This window comes from Kwoniella shivajii, chromosome 4 (assembly GCF_035658355.1).
Source record: "Kwoniella shivajii chromosome 4, complete sequence".
NCBI classification, from domain to species: domain Eukaryota; kingdom Fungi; phylum Basidiomycota; class Tremellomycetes; order Tremellales; family Cryptococcaceae; genus Kwoniella; species Kwoniella shivajii.
Window position 1 is genome coordinate 1,947,541 of NC_085911.1, and position 17,679 is coordinate 1,965,219.

Sequence of the window (17,679 nt, forward strand, 5' to 3'; positions counted from 1 at the left end):
TTCTGATCATCATATTTTTACATTATAACCTGTTATACCTCATTATATTTTCTTTTGTGACAGTTCAACGGCGATTTTGAACGCTCCCAACAGAGCTGTCAACTGCATTTTTTCGGATCCACCCACTGATAATCGATGTCTAATGATTCAGTCACATGGATATATCAGCTTCGAGACTCTATGAACACAAGCCCTTACCACCTGGATATGTGATGTGTGCAACTCACTCTGTACTTCCTAAATGATCTAAAAGGTATATTCTACTTTGTTTTGGTAATTCTACAGTGTCGAGAAACTCATATGCTCCACTTATGAGATCTTGTAATGCCAGACCTTTTTCTATTTTAAGTGATGTTATGACTATCCACCCCATCATCAAATGCCAAATGGGAAAAAAGTCAGTTAAAATTACGCCGTTGGCACGAGGTGGTAACATCACAAGGACGGCAGCCTTAACACTCACGCGAATAACTCGTTCCGAATTCATCAGACATCATACTTTGGACTACTCTTTCAATGTCTTTGGGGTGTGGATTACCCGTACAATTGTAAACTGCAGTTTCGTCCACTACATCGTACGCTGCGTGGCATGCCTGGTGAAGAGGAAGGTAAGATGAGCTATCGGGTGCTTTCAGAGGATGTATTTGGAAGGCAGCTGACCTGTAACACATTCAATGCCCTGCGCATGTCACCTCTTGATAGTTTCAAAAGAGCGTCTTTTCCATCGTCCGTGATATTCACTCTAAGCAAATGATAAATTTAGCTTGATCAGCTGTAATTTTCCAAAGAATAGGGTTCTTCCACATCAATCAGCTGCTCTCTCACTCACCCTTCTTTCTCCACGACTTCATCAACTTTCCTCTGAACTTCCTTCTCCGGTAATGGTGAGAACCTGAATCTCGTACAACGCGATTGGATAGCAGGTGTGATTTTGTTGACGTAATTACACAGAATACAAAATCGGACATTCTTAGTATGTGTCTCAATAACTGGGGGTTTAATATCACCAAAAGAGGTTAGCTGGTTTAAAATTTGAGTTGAGGTCCCAAGACGCAGCTTACCTCTTCTCAATGCAGATTGAGCAGCTTGAGTCATCATATCGGCTTCATCAAGAATGACTAGTTTGAAACCTTTTCTGCGATTTATAATTAGGAGCGTCAGCTCATCTTCTCTCCCATTATTCGTAGTATTTAGCGTATATCACGGGCTAGGAGAATAGGAGTGCAGAACTCGATCGAGTTGACTCACGAGAACAGAACTTTTGTCATGGCGAAGTTTTTGATTTGTTCTCTAACAACATCGATACCTCTATCATCCGAAGCGTTTAATTCTAATATGTGTTTCTTGTATGGTGGACCATATAGACGTCTAGCTAAAGCCAATACTGTTGATGTTTTACCGGTTCCTTCATGTACTCTGAAAATCAGCAAGTGTTGCAGGAATGGGGTTTCTCGATATAAAAGAATGATTTGAATACAAGGTGTATGATGGAATCAAGAAAGAAGATATTTTACCTGGTGGTCCGTATAACAGTAAATGAGGTAATCTACCAGCTTCAATGAATTTTTCGACTATTCAATTCAAAAATGGTCAGATGAAAACCAAATATCAGTATTCTTGCTCAGTGTAAAACACAATATTAGAGGGATACGGAATACGAGATCCATTCAAACTCACTAGTACTTGTTATATCTTTATGAGAAACGACTTCATCCAATGAATGAGGTCTATATTTCTCTACCCTGTAAATTGTGAAATTGTGGGAAGGTACATTACGAGTCAGCACATTGCCTTCATTTGGCTCAGCTGAAATACAAAAATAAAAGAGGCTCTTTCCCCACAGATCCCTAAAGTTTATTGATCATTTCATTGATCATTGGATCTTCCTCGTCCCAAGTCCTCTGATCATTTCGCCAAGTAACATCTGCAAAGGAACTTACCATGGTAATCCTTCTCTATCATTGAAAGCTTTGATCTCAGCATCACTTAATACCTTCGTATCGTCTCCGTCTGCTTCTTTTGATTTCCCTTTTGCATTTGCCATCAACGCTGCCATTGCATTTGCCGGTTTGGTCGCTGCTGCTGCTGCTGCCGTCGTGACAGGTTGGTCGATCTGCATGGGTTCGGACATCCTGGGCCTATCGATGGAGGTAAGGGAGGTCAGGGAGGGAAGGGAAGGGAAGGGAAGGAAGGGATTCAGCTATAATTAGCGGAGCAAAGGTGTTCCTTGAGACTGAAAAGTGAAAGTCCTAGTCGGTATCGTGGTATAGAGTGGTTGGATAGGTTGCAGAAGATAGATGGTGAGACAGGTGATAAAGTCGACAAACAGTATTATCGAGGAACTACTCGTAGACAACATATTGATGAAATCTCAATCATGTATATCGACGCGTCTGACCATATCGATTTGTTTAGGCGCACGTCATTGCCGCCTTGCATGATAGATGCGCATGCCTAAAATGAAACTTCACTTGCTATCGTCACATCTTCAGACCTCATGCATTCCCTCATCCCATTGCATGTGCGGAATTGATTTGACCATCGTTTCGTTCATGATGATAATCTATGTACAAGCAAGAAAAAGGGAATGTTGTATACAGTATGAGAGAATAACAAACGGTGCCACTGGTTGCTGCACAGAGAAATGGGATATATATACATACAGAAAGTAATCTTTCATGTCAGGTATCAACACTGCTTCTGCCTTCTCACTTCTTCTCTGCCACTATAAGAGGCGTCTCAATCCAAAGCCATGTCCACAATCTGGCTTTTTTGTTTTCTCATTTTCCGATCCGCATTCATTACTCGTCTCCAATTTCTCTTCTCTGCAATTGAAAACTATTCACCTACGCCTGTTCTACACGATCAATTGCTGAACTCCAATTAAACGCAGTCTGATTTCCTCATTCCCTCACACATCCCGTACCTTCCTCTCTCCCAACTGAATCCTCACCCATCTAAATAAATAATCACGCATTGTGTTCCCAATTAGCGACAGTATTCTGAATCCACTGTTTTAGGTTCCCCTCAAATTGATTGAGTGGATTGGTATTTGATTCCCTTTGTCTTTGACTCGCTCTTGTACATATAGTACAATGACATTCTCTTATGACATCCCTTGAATCCCACCATAACTTCTCTATCAATCGGGTTGTTTTAGGACCAAGATGCCATTCTTTTGATGAAGAATTGGATCTTGTGTTTGAATCTGGAGTGGAACTGGGTATTCCAGGTCCTGGAATAGGTATAAACGGCACTGATTTTTCATTTTTGATCATATACCTCTCCAGTATTTCTTCAGGTGATAACAACAATGATGATGGAGGTTTTAGTTCATTTGATCTTAAGGACGCTGAAGCGATTGATATCAAATCTGAAGAAGTCTCATCTTCCTCCATTTCTGTATAATCAGTTGCGACGCTTTCTTCTTCTTCGTCCACTGATGGCTGTTGGTCTTCATCGTCAACTCCATCTTCGTCATCGCTGTATTGCGGTGTGATGACCAAGCTTTTCTGTCCCGAAGCAGTGTCTACCACCGTCACGATTTGATGTTGTTTATCGGAATGGGAGATGTGCTTGGTGGAATCAGGAATATGATGTTCAATGTGCGTAACCACATTCGGCTGTTGAGCACTTTCGACCCATTCTTCAGTTTCGGGAGTGATGGGCATCGTCCCAATGGTGTCGCCACTGCTTTCTTCAGTTGCGGATCTTTCGAATAATTCTTCACTTGACTTCATTACCTCATCCATATCTACGTTTCCAACGAACTCAGGTCCCGCGTTAGGCCTTACAACGGGAGTCGGTGTCTCGGGTGCTGAAGAAACAGCTGTGACGATATCATCCGTTGACACTCTAGTTTGTTGATCCAAATCAAAATGTATCGGCGCAGGAGGAGTAAATGTCTTTTGTGATATATCGATATGATGAGGTTTAGGAGAAGGAGGTAGTTTTCTTTTCTTTCTCGTTGACGAACCATCACTTGGAGAATTATGATCACCGTGAGCTAGTGGTGTTGAAGGTGATAAGCAAGTTTCCTTCTTTGCCAAATAATCTACTTGATGTTCATTCTCTTCAGCAGTCGTTTTCCTTTTCCCCAATTTGGGTGATTCGTCCTCTGGACTAGCTCTTGAACGAGAAGAAGGATCAACTTGCTGGGGCAGAACTGCCTGAGTTGAAATCTCTGATGAAGGCGTGAAAGTGGTTGCTTTTATCCCGTAGTCAGCTAGTAATGGATGACTTGCGTCTTCATGGACAAGTTCGATTCTAGGTGAAGATTGTACTGTTTCTCGCTGTTGATGACCGATCGGCTTGACACGAACCTTCTCCGTAACGTTGATAGACTGTTCATTTGTGAGTGTAGCTTGCTTTGCTTCCAAGGTATCAATGAGAGAATTGGGCACCCATAACCTCCAATCGTTTAATTTAGTAATGACAGTTTGTACTGACCAAGTCGAGCAGATCTTTTCAGCTTCTTCATCGTCTCCCAGATAATCCGCTACTCGACCAGCTAACTCGTTCAAAGGTTCTTCTAAGACCTCAATCAATCTCTCCTCGAAAGCTCTGTCTAGTAGGATCAAGAGGGAGTCTGGTGGTAAGAAAGGATCGAAATTTCGATTGACATTCAATCTCATATCCATCAATCCAGCATGGTCTCGAAAGGCTTGTTCAGGTCGATAAGTTGGTTCGATATGGTTTTCGAAGGGATGTTTAGCATATGCACTGATGTAGTCGAATGAAACGTGATTATCGATACCGGGTGATGCGTCTTTTAGTGTCATGTCTTTTCTTCGAAGGGTGGCAACTTCATCCGACGGTGAGACCCAAAATCCAAATCGAATTCGGTCGGTGAGCCATTCGTTGATACTTCCGTCTTGCAGTTTCATTTGATACTGCAATATCAGCAAAGCGAGTCAGCTACAGTTTCACCCCTAGCTAGGTATGTAGCGATCACGCGACAGAATCAAGGTCGGAAATCGGGAGCTGTCGCTGTTTTGACAGAGTACAGGGTCTAAATGGCTTTCGCAATCTTTATCTGATGTATGCTTATACTTACCTTCATATTCAATCCAAGAGAATTTTCGATATCGTCCTGATCATCATCATCTTCATCTTCGGAGAACTCATCGTGTTCGTCCTCATTGGCAATAGCCATTGATCTTAAATGAGCTTTATATGATTTCAATCTGATATCTCTATTCCACTGATTGTATAATACTTGTAATTGTAATCGATCTTGATGTGTTTCTTCTCCATTAAATTCATTACCTTCCAATTCATATTTCTCTGATAATCTACTATACTTGATATTTTCATCGAGATCATCTTCCATCAAACCTCGATGATAAAATTCGTGTTTAAGTAATCGTTCGATACGCTGTAGCCGTATTGCTGTAGGTAACAAATCCTTGAATCTTGTGTGGTTGATTACCCATTGTAGTTCAACCACTTTTATAGCAGAATGAATTACGGTTGTACTTGAGTCTTCAACGTACATGTCGAAATTGGGATCAGAGGTCCATCGATCGGTTGATGTTAATGACCAACTTCCCTTCAAGTATCCTGGGACATGGTTTCTAGCACATTCATGGCTCAAAACCCTTTTGATCTGTTCTAACAACGAAGTATGCCTACATCCTTTGCAGACCAAACCATGTCTGGGTCGGTAGGATTGAGTCTCATCGGTATCCCTTTCTTGGCAAGGTAACAATCCTATCAAAATCGGAACTTGTGAAGTGAGTGGTGCAATACTTTCGCTTCCTCGTTCTTCTTTCCGTTGTAGGTTATTTCCACTAGAGAGGTCACGGTAGTTTTCAACTCCAGATTCTTTCATACAACCTGAACAGAAACTATAAAGATGTCGATCACAAGTAGGTGTGAGACTCAATCTACTAGTATGGGTGAGATGTCTCGCTACTGGTGCATGAGAACTTAGTCTGGAAGGGTGGTTCAATCGACATGCAAGGCATATACGGAGCGTTGTATTTCGAGCATGGTGGAAACGGGTCGGAAAGGATGGCAAGGGATTCGCTCTGTGATTCGAGTGGATACGTTGAAGGGGAGATAAATGTGATTCCAACGGATCGAGAAGGATACTGTATGATAACCAAAACGGATGGGAGTCGACTAAGAAGGAGGTCGAAATTGATCTCGTCAGCTTACAATCCTTCGATTATTTCATAGGACATGCAAATATTCCTAAAAACTCGTAATTGGCTGGATGACAGATCGGGAAGATGAAAGCACGGACGCAAAATGTACTGATATCTCTTAACTCACCTGCATCCTTCCAACCATGTCCTACCATTCTCAATTGGCACAATGATATCCTTTTTTGCACAGATCGAAGGATTTTTATCGATTCGGTTTTATCTTTCCAGACATTATAAAAATGGGTCGTTTCGTCAATGGCTGATTCGACGTAATATGAGAGTATCGATCTGGTCAAGTGAGGTCAGTTTTAGTCATGCTTTACGAGTGGTGACAGTTCATCAGAAGACTGAAAAGGGTGATCAGGGAAGACCGAAGCTTGAAAACACAAGGTTGAGGTATTTGCAAAGTGACTCACTGTAAGATGTTGATAGGTAGTTCATTCCATCCATGAATATCTTTACCTATTCCCAACCTTCTTTGACCCACGTCTCTTCCCACGACTTCCCTAAAGCGACTGCTCTTTCCTTCCACTGATGATCTTCGGTGTGCCCGCAACTCGATTTCGAACGATGACATTCGATCAGTATCATTAGGTTGAGATTGAGATTGAGCTGGTCGTCCAGTAGAGGAGAATGAGGATGGCATATTTTGAGCTAGGTAGATGCGATCCATGATGACTAGGTTTGCAAATGCAGAGACTGCTTCTCGCTGATGAGACTGAACGTCACACCTTGACTTGTTATATCGTCAACTCAAGTCATGTTCCGCCTGAAGTAAAACTAGAGGAGTGACATGAGATTGTTGGGCGAATGTGTCTTGCTGTGTGGTCGTCAGGGGGGTTTAAGAAGGTGAAGAGGAAAGAAGAAGGATTAGTTGATATGTTGAAAAGTAAATTTTCACGAGGAGGAAGAAGAGGTCAATGCACACACACACACACACACAGTTGACTACTTGACGCACGGATTCCTCTGCTACTAATAACAAAAGTTGACCACTCGTTGATTGGGATAACCAAACAAGAAAAAAAGTCAACACGTCATCACTTTTATATTGCCATATTCAGTAATATTCCATCCCATTATCAATGACGTTATCTCCCACCGTACCTGATTATGGGGAAGAAGAACAGATAAGCGACCGGCATAACCATCATGATATAAGATACAGTTTGATAATGCATAACGGAATGATATTATATAGAAGTGAATAAAATACATAATTGAATATTGATGACAGATGACATTTGTGTGTATCGGATGACATTGTCCTTGAGCGTGAATATGATTATAAATGAGGAGAGATGAGAACAGGAAACATTATAACAGGAGATCCGATAATTGTCCTCGTGAAAATCATCATGAAACAGACATAAGCCATGGATTATCCTCGAATCATCCGAGAAGGGATGTTGAATTACTCATTTAACATGTCCATGAACCATCGGGAGTTCCTGGTTCACCAATGTACTCGTATGGCCATTCACCATCACTACCTAGGCAGGTATCGACGGCTACAAGTTGATAACCTGCTTGTTGCAGTTTCCAAACGGAATTAGGTAAAACATCGGTGGAAGTAGTTTGAATCACAGAGTGTTCAAGAACGAGATGAGGATTGGGGTAGTCATCTAAACGATCCAATCAATGTCAGTCATTCATTTCTCTCTTCTCTCAATGGAGTAAAGCAATGTCTTGATGATAGAAACTCACTTTTCACACCGTCGAGTATGTTCTCAGAATAAGATACTGATGCACCGCTGGCATCTTCGGTATCATCGCTCCAAAGGAATGCCTCTAGAAACGGGGTAAAGGTAAGTCAGCGTCTGCTCTAACGTAATCGTCAAGTCGACTCACTCTTGTAACCTCTTTGAGCAAGAACTTGTAAAACCAAATCATTGTAACTTCCATAAGGAGGTCTGAAGTATAAAGGTTTAAGACCTAGAATCTTGATGAAAGCGTTTTCGACCTTTTCAAGCTCTACGAATATCAAACGAAATAATCAGCTCTGATATCCGGTTGAGATTCAACCTCTAAGAGGATCCACTCATTCCTGGTGATCACCGCGTAACAAGAATAAGATCCGACTTACCTTGGTTGATACCGGCTTCGTCAAGTGTGGTCAAATCGGCATGAGACCAAGTGTGTGATCCAAGTGTATGACCTCTGTAGATAGATGACATCTCGTCAGCTTATTTTGAACCGCATTCTCCCGGACGCATGAGAAGCGCAGATACGTACTGTGAGTGCAGGGCCCTAATTTGATCTACTCGATCATAAATACAGACATAGTTGTTTCCCTAAGAAATCGATACCATCAGCTCTGAATGGCGGTTTGAATGGGACAGAGCATATGAAGAGACAATGCAGATGAATGAACACTCACGTTGAGGAAGAATGTACCTTTTCCACCATTGAGATCATTCGCGACATCTTGTTCGTATTGATATGGTCCGTCTATAGTTACGTGACATCACGTCAGCTTAATTCCAGTTGTATAGACAACGAAAGATGGAAAAAAACAATCTACGTACCATCAAAAGTCAACGCGACTTGACCTTGAACATTACAATTATTGATGACTTGTAAACCATTTTGTCGGCTTGAAATGGGTGAAGCGTTGATACTTGCCAAAGCAGCCAAGACTGTAAAAGCTATTGCGAACATATCGAACGAATTGAATTTCTGCAGTAAGGATGTGAAGGATTAATACTAATACTGATAATTATGTGTATGTACACAGGCTTAAAATCTTATATGATGAAACGACTATATGACAGACAGGTCAATTGATTTGAGTGATTATAGAGTACGAAATGTGAATTGGAGAATGGAAGAAGAGAAAAGATAGATAGATACGTTGATTTTGTATGGTATTTATATTAACAGATTGCACTGACCCGCACATTCCCCACCCGAACACCTGGCATATTAATCATACTGATCATACACTCCATACGCTAATCATTCATACTTACTAAAGATGATAATGATGATGAGGAGGTGGTGACATGATGAAGAAGGAACCTATTTTGTTTTTACCCTTTTACCCTAACGAGAATGCGATGCGATGCGATATGCCCTTACTCGTCTAAACCTCTTTTCTTTCCCTTAAGAATTGATGTCGGTATTCTCTATCAACTACTGGTAATATCTTGTACAGGACAGAGTGGTGTACTTGTACCTCATTCAATGAAAGATGGATTCAGGATCAGTTCCAAGAACTACTCGTATTCCGAAAGATTGCTGTGCTGTGTACAAGATCACCAGTCCTCATTAGCTGTGTTCGATATCATCAAGCGGGCAATGTGAATGAACCTGATCAAAATGGGACCTATTATTATCACACCTGGAGTGCCCTCTTCACTGTTACTCTCTCTCTCTGTGTCTCTTCTCGGCGTACCGTAAGTCATAGAGAAGTGGGGAATGGGCGATGAAGTGTAATGACGAGTTCGTATGCCAAATATCATACCCCGTGGAGAGAGAGGAATGATGCATGATTGTACCTTAAACCTCGGATATGAGGAACGGCGTGTGATAGGCGTTTTTAATTCCGTCACTGCTACTGCCATTGCGGATGCTACTCAGGGCAAAAGTCCCTTAGGGATATGAACCAAATGCCCAGAGAGAGAAGGAGAGAAGGTAATATATGCAGTGAAGAGATGATGGTGGAGCGCGGATATGAGATATGAGAAAAAGCTGTGCTTTGTCGAATGGAATCTATTTTTACCCTTTCTCCAAAAAAACCTTGGAATCATAAAACCGGGTGGGCGCTTACAAGATCCGTTAGTTCTGTCTCATACTCGAGTATATACAAAAATTGGAGTCCCTTGAGGGTGGAATCAATTTCATCAAGTATACACCACTCTCACTCTCACTCTTTCCCTCTGCCAGTATTTGGCTTACGGCGTGGAACAGTGAGGAATCAGGAGTGTCATTTTTGTTGGAATACAATAATCATGACATCACTCGTATGAAACCCTCTTATCAGTTCAGTCGGGAGACTGTAGCCCCGGTGATAACCGTCCGTTGGGAAAGAATTGTTTGTCACATGCTATACCAGTGTCTACCATCCTGCATCCTGAACTAAGACGGCATCACTTGCTGTCCAACCTCGGTGAAGAGAGGATTCCATAAGAAGCGGTGCAAAGGTACAAAAACCCCTAATAAACGCTCTGTCCGGGATATGATATGGAATCACTCATATACGATTAGACGAGATCACGCAATTCGGTTCGTGGTGTGTCTCCCGAGGGAAACTAGTCTTAGTCAAAACCAAAAAACTTGTTTAGCACGGACCTGAAAATCTTTCAAGACAAAACTATGTTGGATCCCGCTTTACTAGTGGAAAACCCAGTGAACTTTACTTTCTGCCCTAGAGTATGAATAGTGGTCATTAATATTGGATCCGATATATCTGGCCCTTACATGTAAACGAGGGGGCAGGAATATCGCATTGCATATGCACCAGTGTCATGTGAGAAAGAGCAATACGAGGTTCGTCATTTGGGAGTACACGGACACGGTCAAAGTGAGTACATACATACCATATATCACTTGAGTTTGTGGTCGATATACAACAACAACAATAACGATGAAATACAAGTCAATATCCAAATCGGAGGGTTGATTTGTATCCTAATACTTCCTGTCCAGAGAGGATGCAGTAACCTTCTTCTTCGATACATCACGTTTCGCTCGCACGCTCGGCAACCTTATCGTCTCTTCTTCTTGGCTGAAACAGGTTTGGAAGAGTTTTTCGTGTCGGATGCAGAAGGTGATTTAAAGAAGTTCGTGATGGCCGGTTGCTGTTCAGATTTCACACAGAATATCAGTTCTTAGCTTTACTTTACGGGTATGTTACTCCATATTCAGAGTCAGGGGCATCCCACAGCAGGAAAAGAAATTAGATGAAAATCACTAACTTCTTTATCACCTGCATCTGTTGCTCTTCTTGTTACTTTAGTTTGATGTCCACCTCCACTTTTTTTAGGTCTATCAGTTTCTAGCTCTTGTTGATCGCCATCATCTGCTTCACGCTTTCTTTTGGTGTCGGGCTTGATTTCCTGTATCTCATCTTCATCTACTCTATCATCGCTCTCAACTTCCTTAATTACATGTTCTTCAACATTTACTGATCGTTTGTTTTCAGAGACATTGGGAGCATTTGAATCATCTCCTAAACCTTTTTCTTCATCTTGATTACTGATCTCACTTTTTATTCCCTCAGCTTCTCGTCTCACGTCTTTCGTGTTCGACCTAGTTTTCCTTTCGAATTTGCTCGGTGGAACTTTTTCAACTTTGGCGGAAATAACAGTGGAAGTGGAAGGGGAAGTGGAGGAAAGAGGGATCTCCTTTTTCACTCCTACTCCTGCTCCTGCTCCTGCTCCCGCAGATTTTGCAGGAGAGGCGAATTGTTTTTGAAAGAAACTTTTTATACCATCTTTCCTTTCTGATACAGGTTGAATAAACGTAGGTGAATTATTACCTATTTTACCTACTTCTGAAGGAACTGGGTAACTATGATTGCACCAAGTAATCAAATCAGCCTTGTTCTTCTCGTCGTCGTTCAAATAGTTGAAGATCAGAACCCAATTTCTATCTCGATTTTCATTTGGTCCAACTGACTGGGTGCAGATTTTGTTTGAATGATATTCGAAAGAACTTACCTCTCTAACCCTTCTTTGCTAGTAAGTAAATCCCCTGTACCACCTTTACCTTCTTTCCAACCTTGTTGTGTATCCAAATGGGATCCTGATCCTAAATCCGATTTCGATCCTAATTCACCTAGATCCAACCAACGATAGATATCTTCAGGGGATGATAAGATGACTGGCATACGATCATGTAACCATCTTAAATCTCTTGAAGGTTCAGTAGTTAATATTGTATATGTACTTAATGGTATTGGATTACCAGTTGGATATCCATCGAACTTGTCTCTATTCTTCTCTTGATCTTTCTCGGTATCATCTTCTAAACCATCTTGATGGTGATGTTGATGTTGAAGTTGATATTTAGATTGAACAGGTTCAACATAGTTCACGATATCAAATAATCCTGCGAAAAATAATATACCTGGATTTTCTACTGTTTCACCTTTTGATTCATCGATTGGTAATCTAGTAAAATGTGCTATCTTGCTTGATGATTTTTTCATCCATTCGTAGTATCTACAACGGCAACAGCAACAGCCACAAACCGAGTTCGTTAATTTCATTCCCTTTTCACTATAATTTAAACGACTCACCCTTGAGCCGGTATTATACACCTCTTATGAGCTTTCAAAGCATGCCACATCCCACCTGATGATGCATCTCTTTCGTCTCGCATAATCAGCCCCAGACTTTCCTCACTTTCCCTCAGAGAAGATACAATGAACTCACAACAGACCTTCGGATCTAGCGTTGATGGTATTTAACGGACCTGTTGGAGGATGTTTTGTCCAATGAGGTACTAATCCCCATTGCCTGTTAGATCTTCCATCAGCTATTGTCCTCTCTCCAGGATGAGATAGTTGATGTACATAGTTTCTATCATTGCTTCGTTGGGTGAAGTTGGATCTCGTCGAATTACAGGAGCTCTAGAACGAGGAGCTATATTATAGCTATTCATTCATGATTGATCAAAGAAATCAGCTATACGCTTGATAAAAGGGATAACAGCGATAATCTCGAAAGTAGATCGACAGAGTGAGAGGACATGAACTCACTTCCCACCTCTATTATCTTGTGGTCTTTCCCATCTGGGTCTACCATTCTGGAATAATCGAGGTAATCGAGCTTCTAGCGAATCGTACAGTTCTTCATTGGACAGTGCCAGTGCGTATCTACCACACATCTCGTCGGCAGACACTTGCTATCGATGTTATAGTGCTATGATAGAAGGTAGACCTTTGCCTTCCTCCTCGCTATCATCTGATGTCTTGAGAATACCATCATATACCATATATACATAACAAAAGTTAGTCACTCAGTTGAACTGTGTATATCGATCGTAAACATTACATTACGTCATCTGTTAATGGGATGCCATGACACGGAGATCAGCGTCAATCTCCGCCTTTTGCTATTATGAATTATAAAACAACAATGTTCGTTGAAACGCGTCAAAAGTCAAAATAAAAGAGAGATTGATAGACGAAAGAGAAGAAGAAGAAGGTGTTCGAAGAACAATCAGTCACAAGCAACTCCTGCTCCAAAGAGTCAGATAGAAGAACAGAGCATGCCCATCAAGATTCCTACTTCCCCTTTCATCGTCACACAAGGGAAAGAGTTGAAAGTTGGTTCTCAGTATGTCATACAAAGAGACGGACACCCACCTCGTGAGTTCTGTCGCTCAATCAGCATGCTCCCTATCAGCATGAATCAGCATGCTCCCTATCAGCATGAATCAACATTGTATGCTGACTAACTCATATCATTCGGTATCTTATCTGACATGTCAGGTATCGCTACTATACTGGACACGAGGTTGAGCAAAAATGAAAATGGATTGAAAGAAGCTTATATATCATTTCTGGGTCAAGATAAAAGATTAGATATATGGATCAAGGAGAGTCAGGTAGGAGAAGAAGTGAATCAGCTTGTAACTTCAGAAGCAGGGCCGTCGAGACTACCTGCTCTGAATGATCGAGTAAGTCGTCAATCCGCGAGGTATTCATCTACTCTTCCTTTGTATAATCCTGTCAGAACGGCCTCCCTCAGGATGTAGATCTCTCAGTTAATTCTCCAAGCAGCTGACAAAGGTATAAACCTGTTTCATCGTTGACAGTCAGATCACATAATCGAAAATGAAGCTGGCCCATCTACAATTTCGAGCAATGATAAAATCAAAGATAAAGATGGTGATTTGGATCAAATCAAAGATCGAAAGAAAAGATCAGATAAATCACCTAGACCAAGGAGTGAAGCTTCGACTCCTGAACGAGAACATGCCGCTATGACAAGAGTAAGGAATTTCGAGGATGTTAGATTTGGTGAATATCTCATTAAGACTTGGTGAGTCTTTTTAGCCTTTCCGGAGGAGGTCTTTTCTCCTTCTCCTTACTCCTCGTTTTCCTTCTCTTCATCCTCGTCTGTGTCCCTCCTCTTCATCCTTACCTTCATTTCGTGTATATTTCAAGCTCATATTCATTCCCATGAAAAAGGTACTACTCACCTTATCCATTACCGCTCAATGATCCTTCTCTTTCCCACGTTCCCAGCACACCACATCGACCAGAACCCCAAGTATCGTCTATATCATCATCGTCGTCATCGAACCCGTCCAAAAAACGTAGATTAGACATTGGAACTACCAAACATCCCGATAAAGAAAAGGAGAAAGAGAAAGATCCGACTGTGATTGGAATTGTCACTTCTCATAGACCGAATTTAAAACATAATAGAACGGTTAGTGAGATGTTCTCAGGTGTGGGCAAAGGGGGTGAAGGCGCCAGAGGTAGATTATGGGTTTGTGATGTGAGTAAATGAAAATGACATATCCCTCTGACAGAACGACAGACGATGGAGAATCAACTTGCTGATTGACATTTCATAGTTATGCTTCAAGTATATGAGGACTAGAACAGGTTGGGATAGACATACCGTATGTACATTATAGTATAACAGGTTCTTACATGTGCTCTATGAAGGAAACTGCACTGATACTGGAAATAATCACTTAGAGCTCTTGCGCGATGCTGCAACCACCAGGAAGGAAAGTATACCAAAGGGGAAGTTATACAATATGGGAAGTTGATGGAGCATATTCTACTGTAAGTGGATTTGTTTACTACATCATGATTACAATAAGCTGTTCGATCTTAACTCAAAGCGTATTTCCAATAAGTTCAATAGCTGATAATCCACCCCCACAGCTTTACTGTCAGAATCTCTCGTTGTTTGGCAAGTTGTTTATAGACCATAAAGTGAGTGAGGAATCCAGCTGATTCTCCGCATTCACTTGGACAACTTTACTGATATTGCATGGTTCTGATAGTCCGTGTTCTTTCACGTCGAGAACTTCTTGTTTTACGTATTATGTGATGCTGCGACAAGTAGGAGAGATCAAGTCATGGCTTTTTTCTCAAAGGTGAGTTGGAGATTTTGTCCATGTTGAGTCAAATTGTAGCTACGCATCATGAAATCAATTGCTTATGCGTAATCGATTGATTAGGAGAAACTATCCTATGACGATCATAATCTAGCTTGCATAGTTGCTTTCCCGCCTTTTCAAAATCGAGGATTTGGGAAATTACTCATTGAATTCAGTGAGTATCCTAATGTTTCGCTCTATGCTATCCCTCCGCTCATTCCCTGTTGTCTCCTCACAAACTCACTCCAGTTTCCGGTACAAGAACTAAAGCTAACTCGGCTGGTTTAAAGGTTATTACTTAACATATCATCCATCAACAAGACCACTCTCCTTATCACCAGGCACACCAGAACGTCCCCTATCAGATTTAGGGTTGAAAGGATATACAGCTTGTTGGATTTCGATAGTCTTGAGGTTTTTCAAAGATCTGTTATCTAATGCAGAACCTTTCAAATTATATGAGTCACCTAGAAAAATGGTAAAATCGCCAATAAAACCTATTCCACCTAAAAGCAAAGAATCGGAAGGAAGGGTATTGAGGATAAGAAAACCTATCAGTAGTGATGATGACAAGAATACAACATTATCAAGAGGAAAAGGTGAAAAAGTGATCATCAATGAGATAGGTACGTTCTGCATGTATGACTTGACCATACTTTTCCGTCACTTCCTGCCATGCGAATTTTGGGATTTGTTAAATAGCACAGGGAGCCAAGCTGATGATAAGTCCGAACTCATAAAATAGAAATCGTCAAGACTCCCATTGTCAGTCACAGAGGGCAATACTCGATCACATTGAATTTGATGGAAATTGCAAAAGCTGTTCATCTTAGAATCGATGATGTATCTTTCACTTTATCAGAGTTGGGTCTCCTATCACACAGAAGGGATATGACAAGGACAAGTAGTAGTGCAAGAAATGCAAGTGGGAATGTGGACGGAAATCGAAAAGAAAATGGGAATGGAGCAGCAAGTGGGGAAGAAGGGAAAAGGGATGAGACAGAAGGAGAATGGAAAGATATCGAGATAGTCATTTCGAGAGATATGATTGATGATTTATGGAAAAAATGGAATGTAAGAGATAAAGGTGTATTAGAAGAAGAGTATGTTTTGTTGTAGTTTTTATCAAAGTACAAAGTACTTAGTTTAGGTAGCTCCCAAACTTCAGAGACATGACAGATAACGGGGAAGGAATGCAGGATTGTGCATGTTAGTGGTGGAGAAGAGCAGTGAGACCGAAACCTTTAATGGTAACCCTTTGCACCTATGATCTTCCGAGAGCTGGAGTTTGAATGAGGTCTTTCTGTAAGTCATGAGGTTCAGTATATGTATGATCTTTCACTTTTAAGGTCATACAATTTTTAAAGAGAGAATTAAAGACCCAAAAATATGCATATTGCCCTAATTCCTACCAAACCCATTCATATACCTTCATTCGGCACATCATTCGATGGCGGCACTATCCCGATCCCACTACTCATTGGTACAGGTGCAAAAGCAGCACTGATGATCCTGAATGAAAGAAGTATACGATGAATGGTAAATATTATTCGAATTATCCTTGATATCCAACCTGATTTGGGTTGCTTGGAAGCTATTTACGCAAAGCGAAAAGATCAACACTTTTTCTCCTTATTCTTCCTTTGGCATGATGAGATCTGTTATCTGTTCTCTTCTTTTCTCCTTGGAAAAGGTGAGTATTGCAGTTCAATGAAACGAATGAAAACTCACATTTTATTCCGAGCGATTTCAATAGATGACTGAACTCGTCAATTACAGAAACCATTCCCGTTATTGATCCTATTACAGTGGGTGTATCTATTGTATTCGTAATTGTATGAGGAAGAAAAGGTATAATAGCTATTCTCCAAGCCAATAACCAGATTAAACCCACTTTGATCCATCTTCCAATGGACGATGAGATGAACTTTTGGGGTTCTTTCTCATTGGTTCTGTTATTTCGACGGCATAAATTGAGAACAAGGGATATCGATCCTGCTGATGCCGGTAGGATGTAGGCGAGAGCGAGACGAATGAGAGTCCGAGCAATATCAAGTGGTTTCGAATTTGGTAAAGATGAAATAGCTTCGACGGGGAAAAAGGAGAGCGAGAGAGGAAGGATGAATGCGTCTGGACGAGCCTGACGAAGAGTTACGTAAGGTGGAAGTAAGAGAGAGAGGATGAACGAGAAGAACAGCGGCAGGAGAGACATATGGGCAAGTCTAGAGGAAGGAACAGGAGATCTACAAAAGAGGCGAGGAGAGGAGACGAAGGAGAACAAGTTAAGAGTGATTGTCTACAGTATGACCGCGAGTGATTTCTTGAATTTTGAGTGGCAGAAAATCGATCGTTTCACAGTTACACAGTCACCAATAATCAAATAATAATATTTTGAAAGGATCTATATCGATAAGAGTCATGAAAGGTTTTTTGGCCAGATCGTTCCTTTCAACTA

At 41.1% G+C, this 17,679-nt stretch overlaps 5 protein-coding genes across 5 annotated transcripts; 1 reads left to right on the plus strand and 4 right to left on the minus strand.

Moving 5' to 3' along the window:
• Positions 1–42: 42 nt before the first annotated feature.
• Positions 43–2,131, minus strand: IL334_003709 (uncharacterized protein; the record flags this gene model as incomplete). Its single annotated transcript, XM_062935435.1, has 10 exons — positions 43–139; positions 228–360; positions 464–593; positions 661–742; positions 830–989; positions 1,062–1,135; positions 1,249–1,405; positions 1,515–1,571; positions 1,678–1,742; positions 1,941–2,131. 10 exons carry the CDS (start codon positions 2,129–2,131, stop codon positions 43–45), a joined length of 1,146 nt encoding a protein of 381 aa, XP_062791486.1.
• Positions 2,132–2,969: 838 nt separating this feature from the next.
• IL334_003710 (uncharacterized protein) lies at positions 2,970–6,798 on the minus strand (the record flags this gene model as incomplete). The annotated part of the gene is made up of 4 exons (XM_062935436.1): positions 2,970–4,892; positions 5,057–6,126; positions 6,280–6,440; positions 6,569–6,798. 4 exons carry the CDS (start codon positions 6,796–6,798, stop codon positions 2,970–2,972), a joined length of 3,384 nt encoding a protein of 1,127 aa, XP_062791487.1.
• A 776-nt stretch (positions 6,799–7,574) lies between these two features.
• On the minus strand, positions 7,575–8,813 carry IL334_003711 (uncharacterized protein; the record flags this gene model as incomplete). Its single annotated transcript, XM_062935437.1, has 7 exons — positions 7,575–7,777; positions 7,860–7,943; positions 8,004–8,126; positions 8,239–8,312; positions 8,388–8,446; positions 8,533–8,603; positions 8,681–8,813. 7 exons carry the CDS (start codon positions 8,811–8,813, stop codon positions 7,575–7,577), a joined length of 747 nt encoding a protein of 248 aa, XP_062791488.1.
• A 2,048-nt stretch (positions 8,814–10,861) lies between these two features.
• Positions 10,862–12,986, minus strand: IL334_003712 (uncharacterized protein; the record flags this gene model as incomplete). Its single annotated transcript, XM_062935438.1, has 7 exons — positions 10,862–10,954; positions 11,072–11,666; positions 11,816–12,319; positions 12,397–12,465; positions 12,533–12,616; positions 12,673–12,753; positions 12,859–12,986. 7 exons carry the CDS (start codon positions 12,984–12,986, stop codon positions 10,862–10,864), a joined length of 1,554 nt encoding a protein of 517 aa, XP_062791489.1.
• A 384-nt stretch (positions 12,987–13,370) lies between these two features.
• On the plus strand, positions 13,371–16,343 carry IL334_003713 (uncharacterized protein; the record flags this gene model as incomplete). Its single annotated transcript, XM_062935439.1, has 11 exons — positions 13,371–13,470; positions 13,594–13,781; positions 13,920–14,146; positions 14,296–14,608; positions 14,688–14,735; positions 14,815–14,904; positions 15,007–15,057; positions 15,129–15,221; positions 15,306–15,399; positions 15,515–15,850; positions 15,970–16,343. The coding sequence occupies 11 exons, from the start codon at positions 13,371–13,373 to the stop codon at positions 16,341–16,343; spliced, it is 1,914 nt and encodes a 637-aa protein (XP_062791490.1).
• Between the last annotated feature and the right edge of the window lie 1,336 nt (positions 16,344–17,679).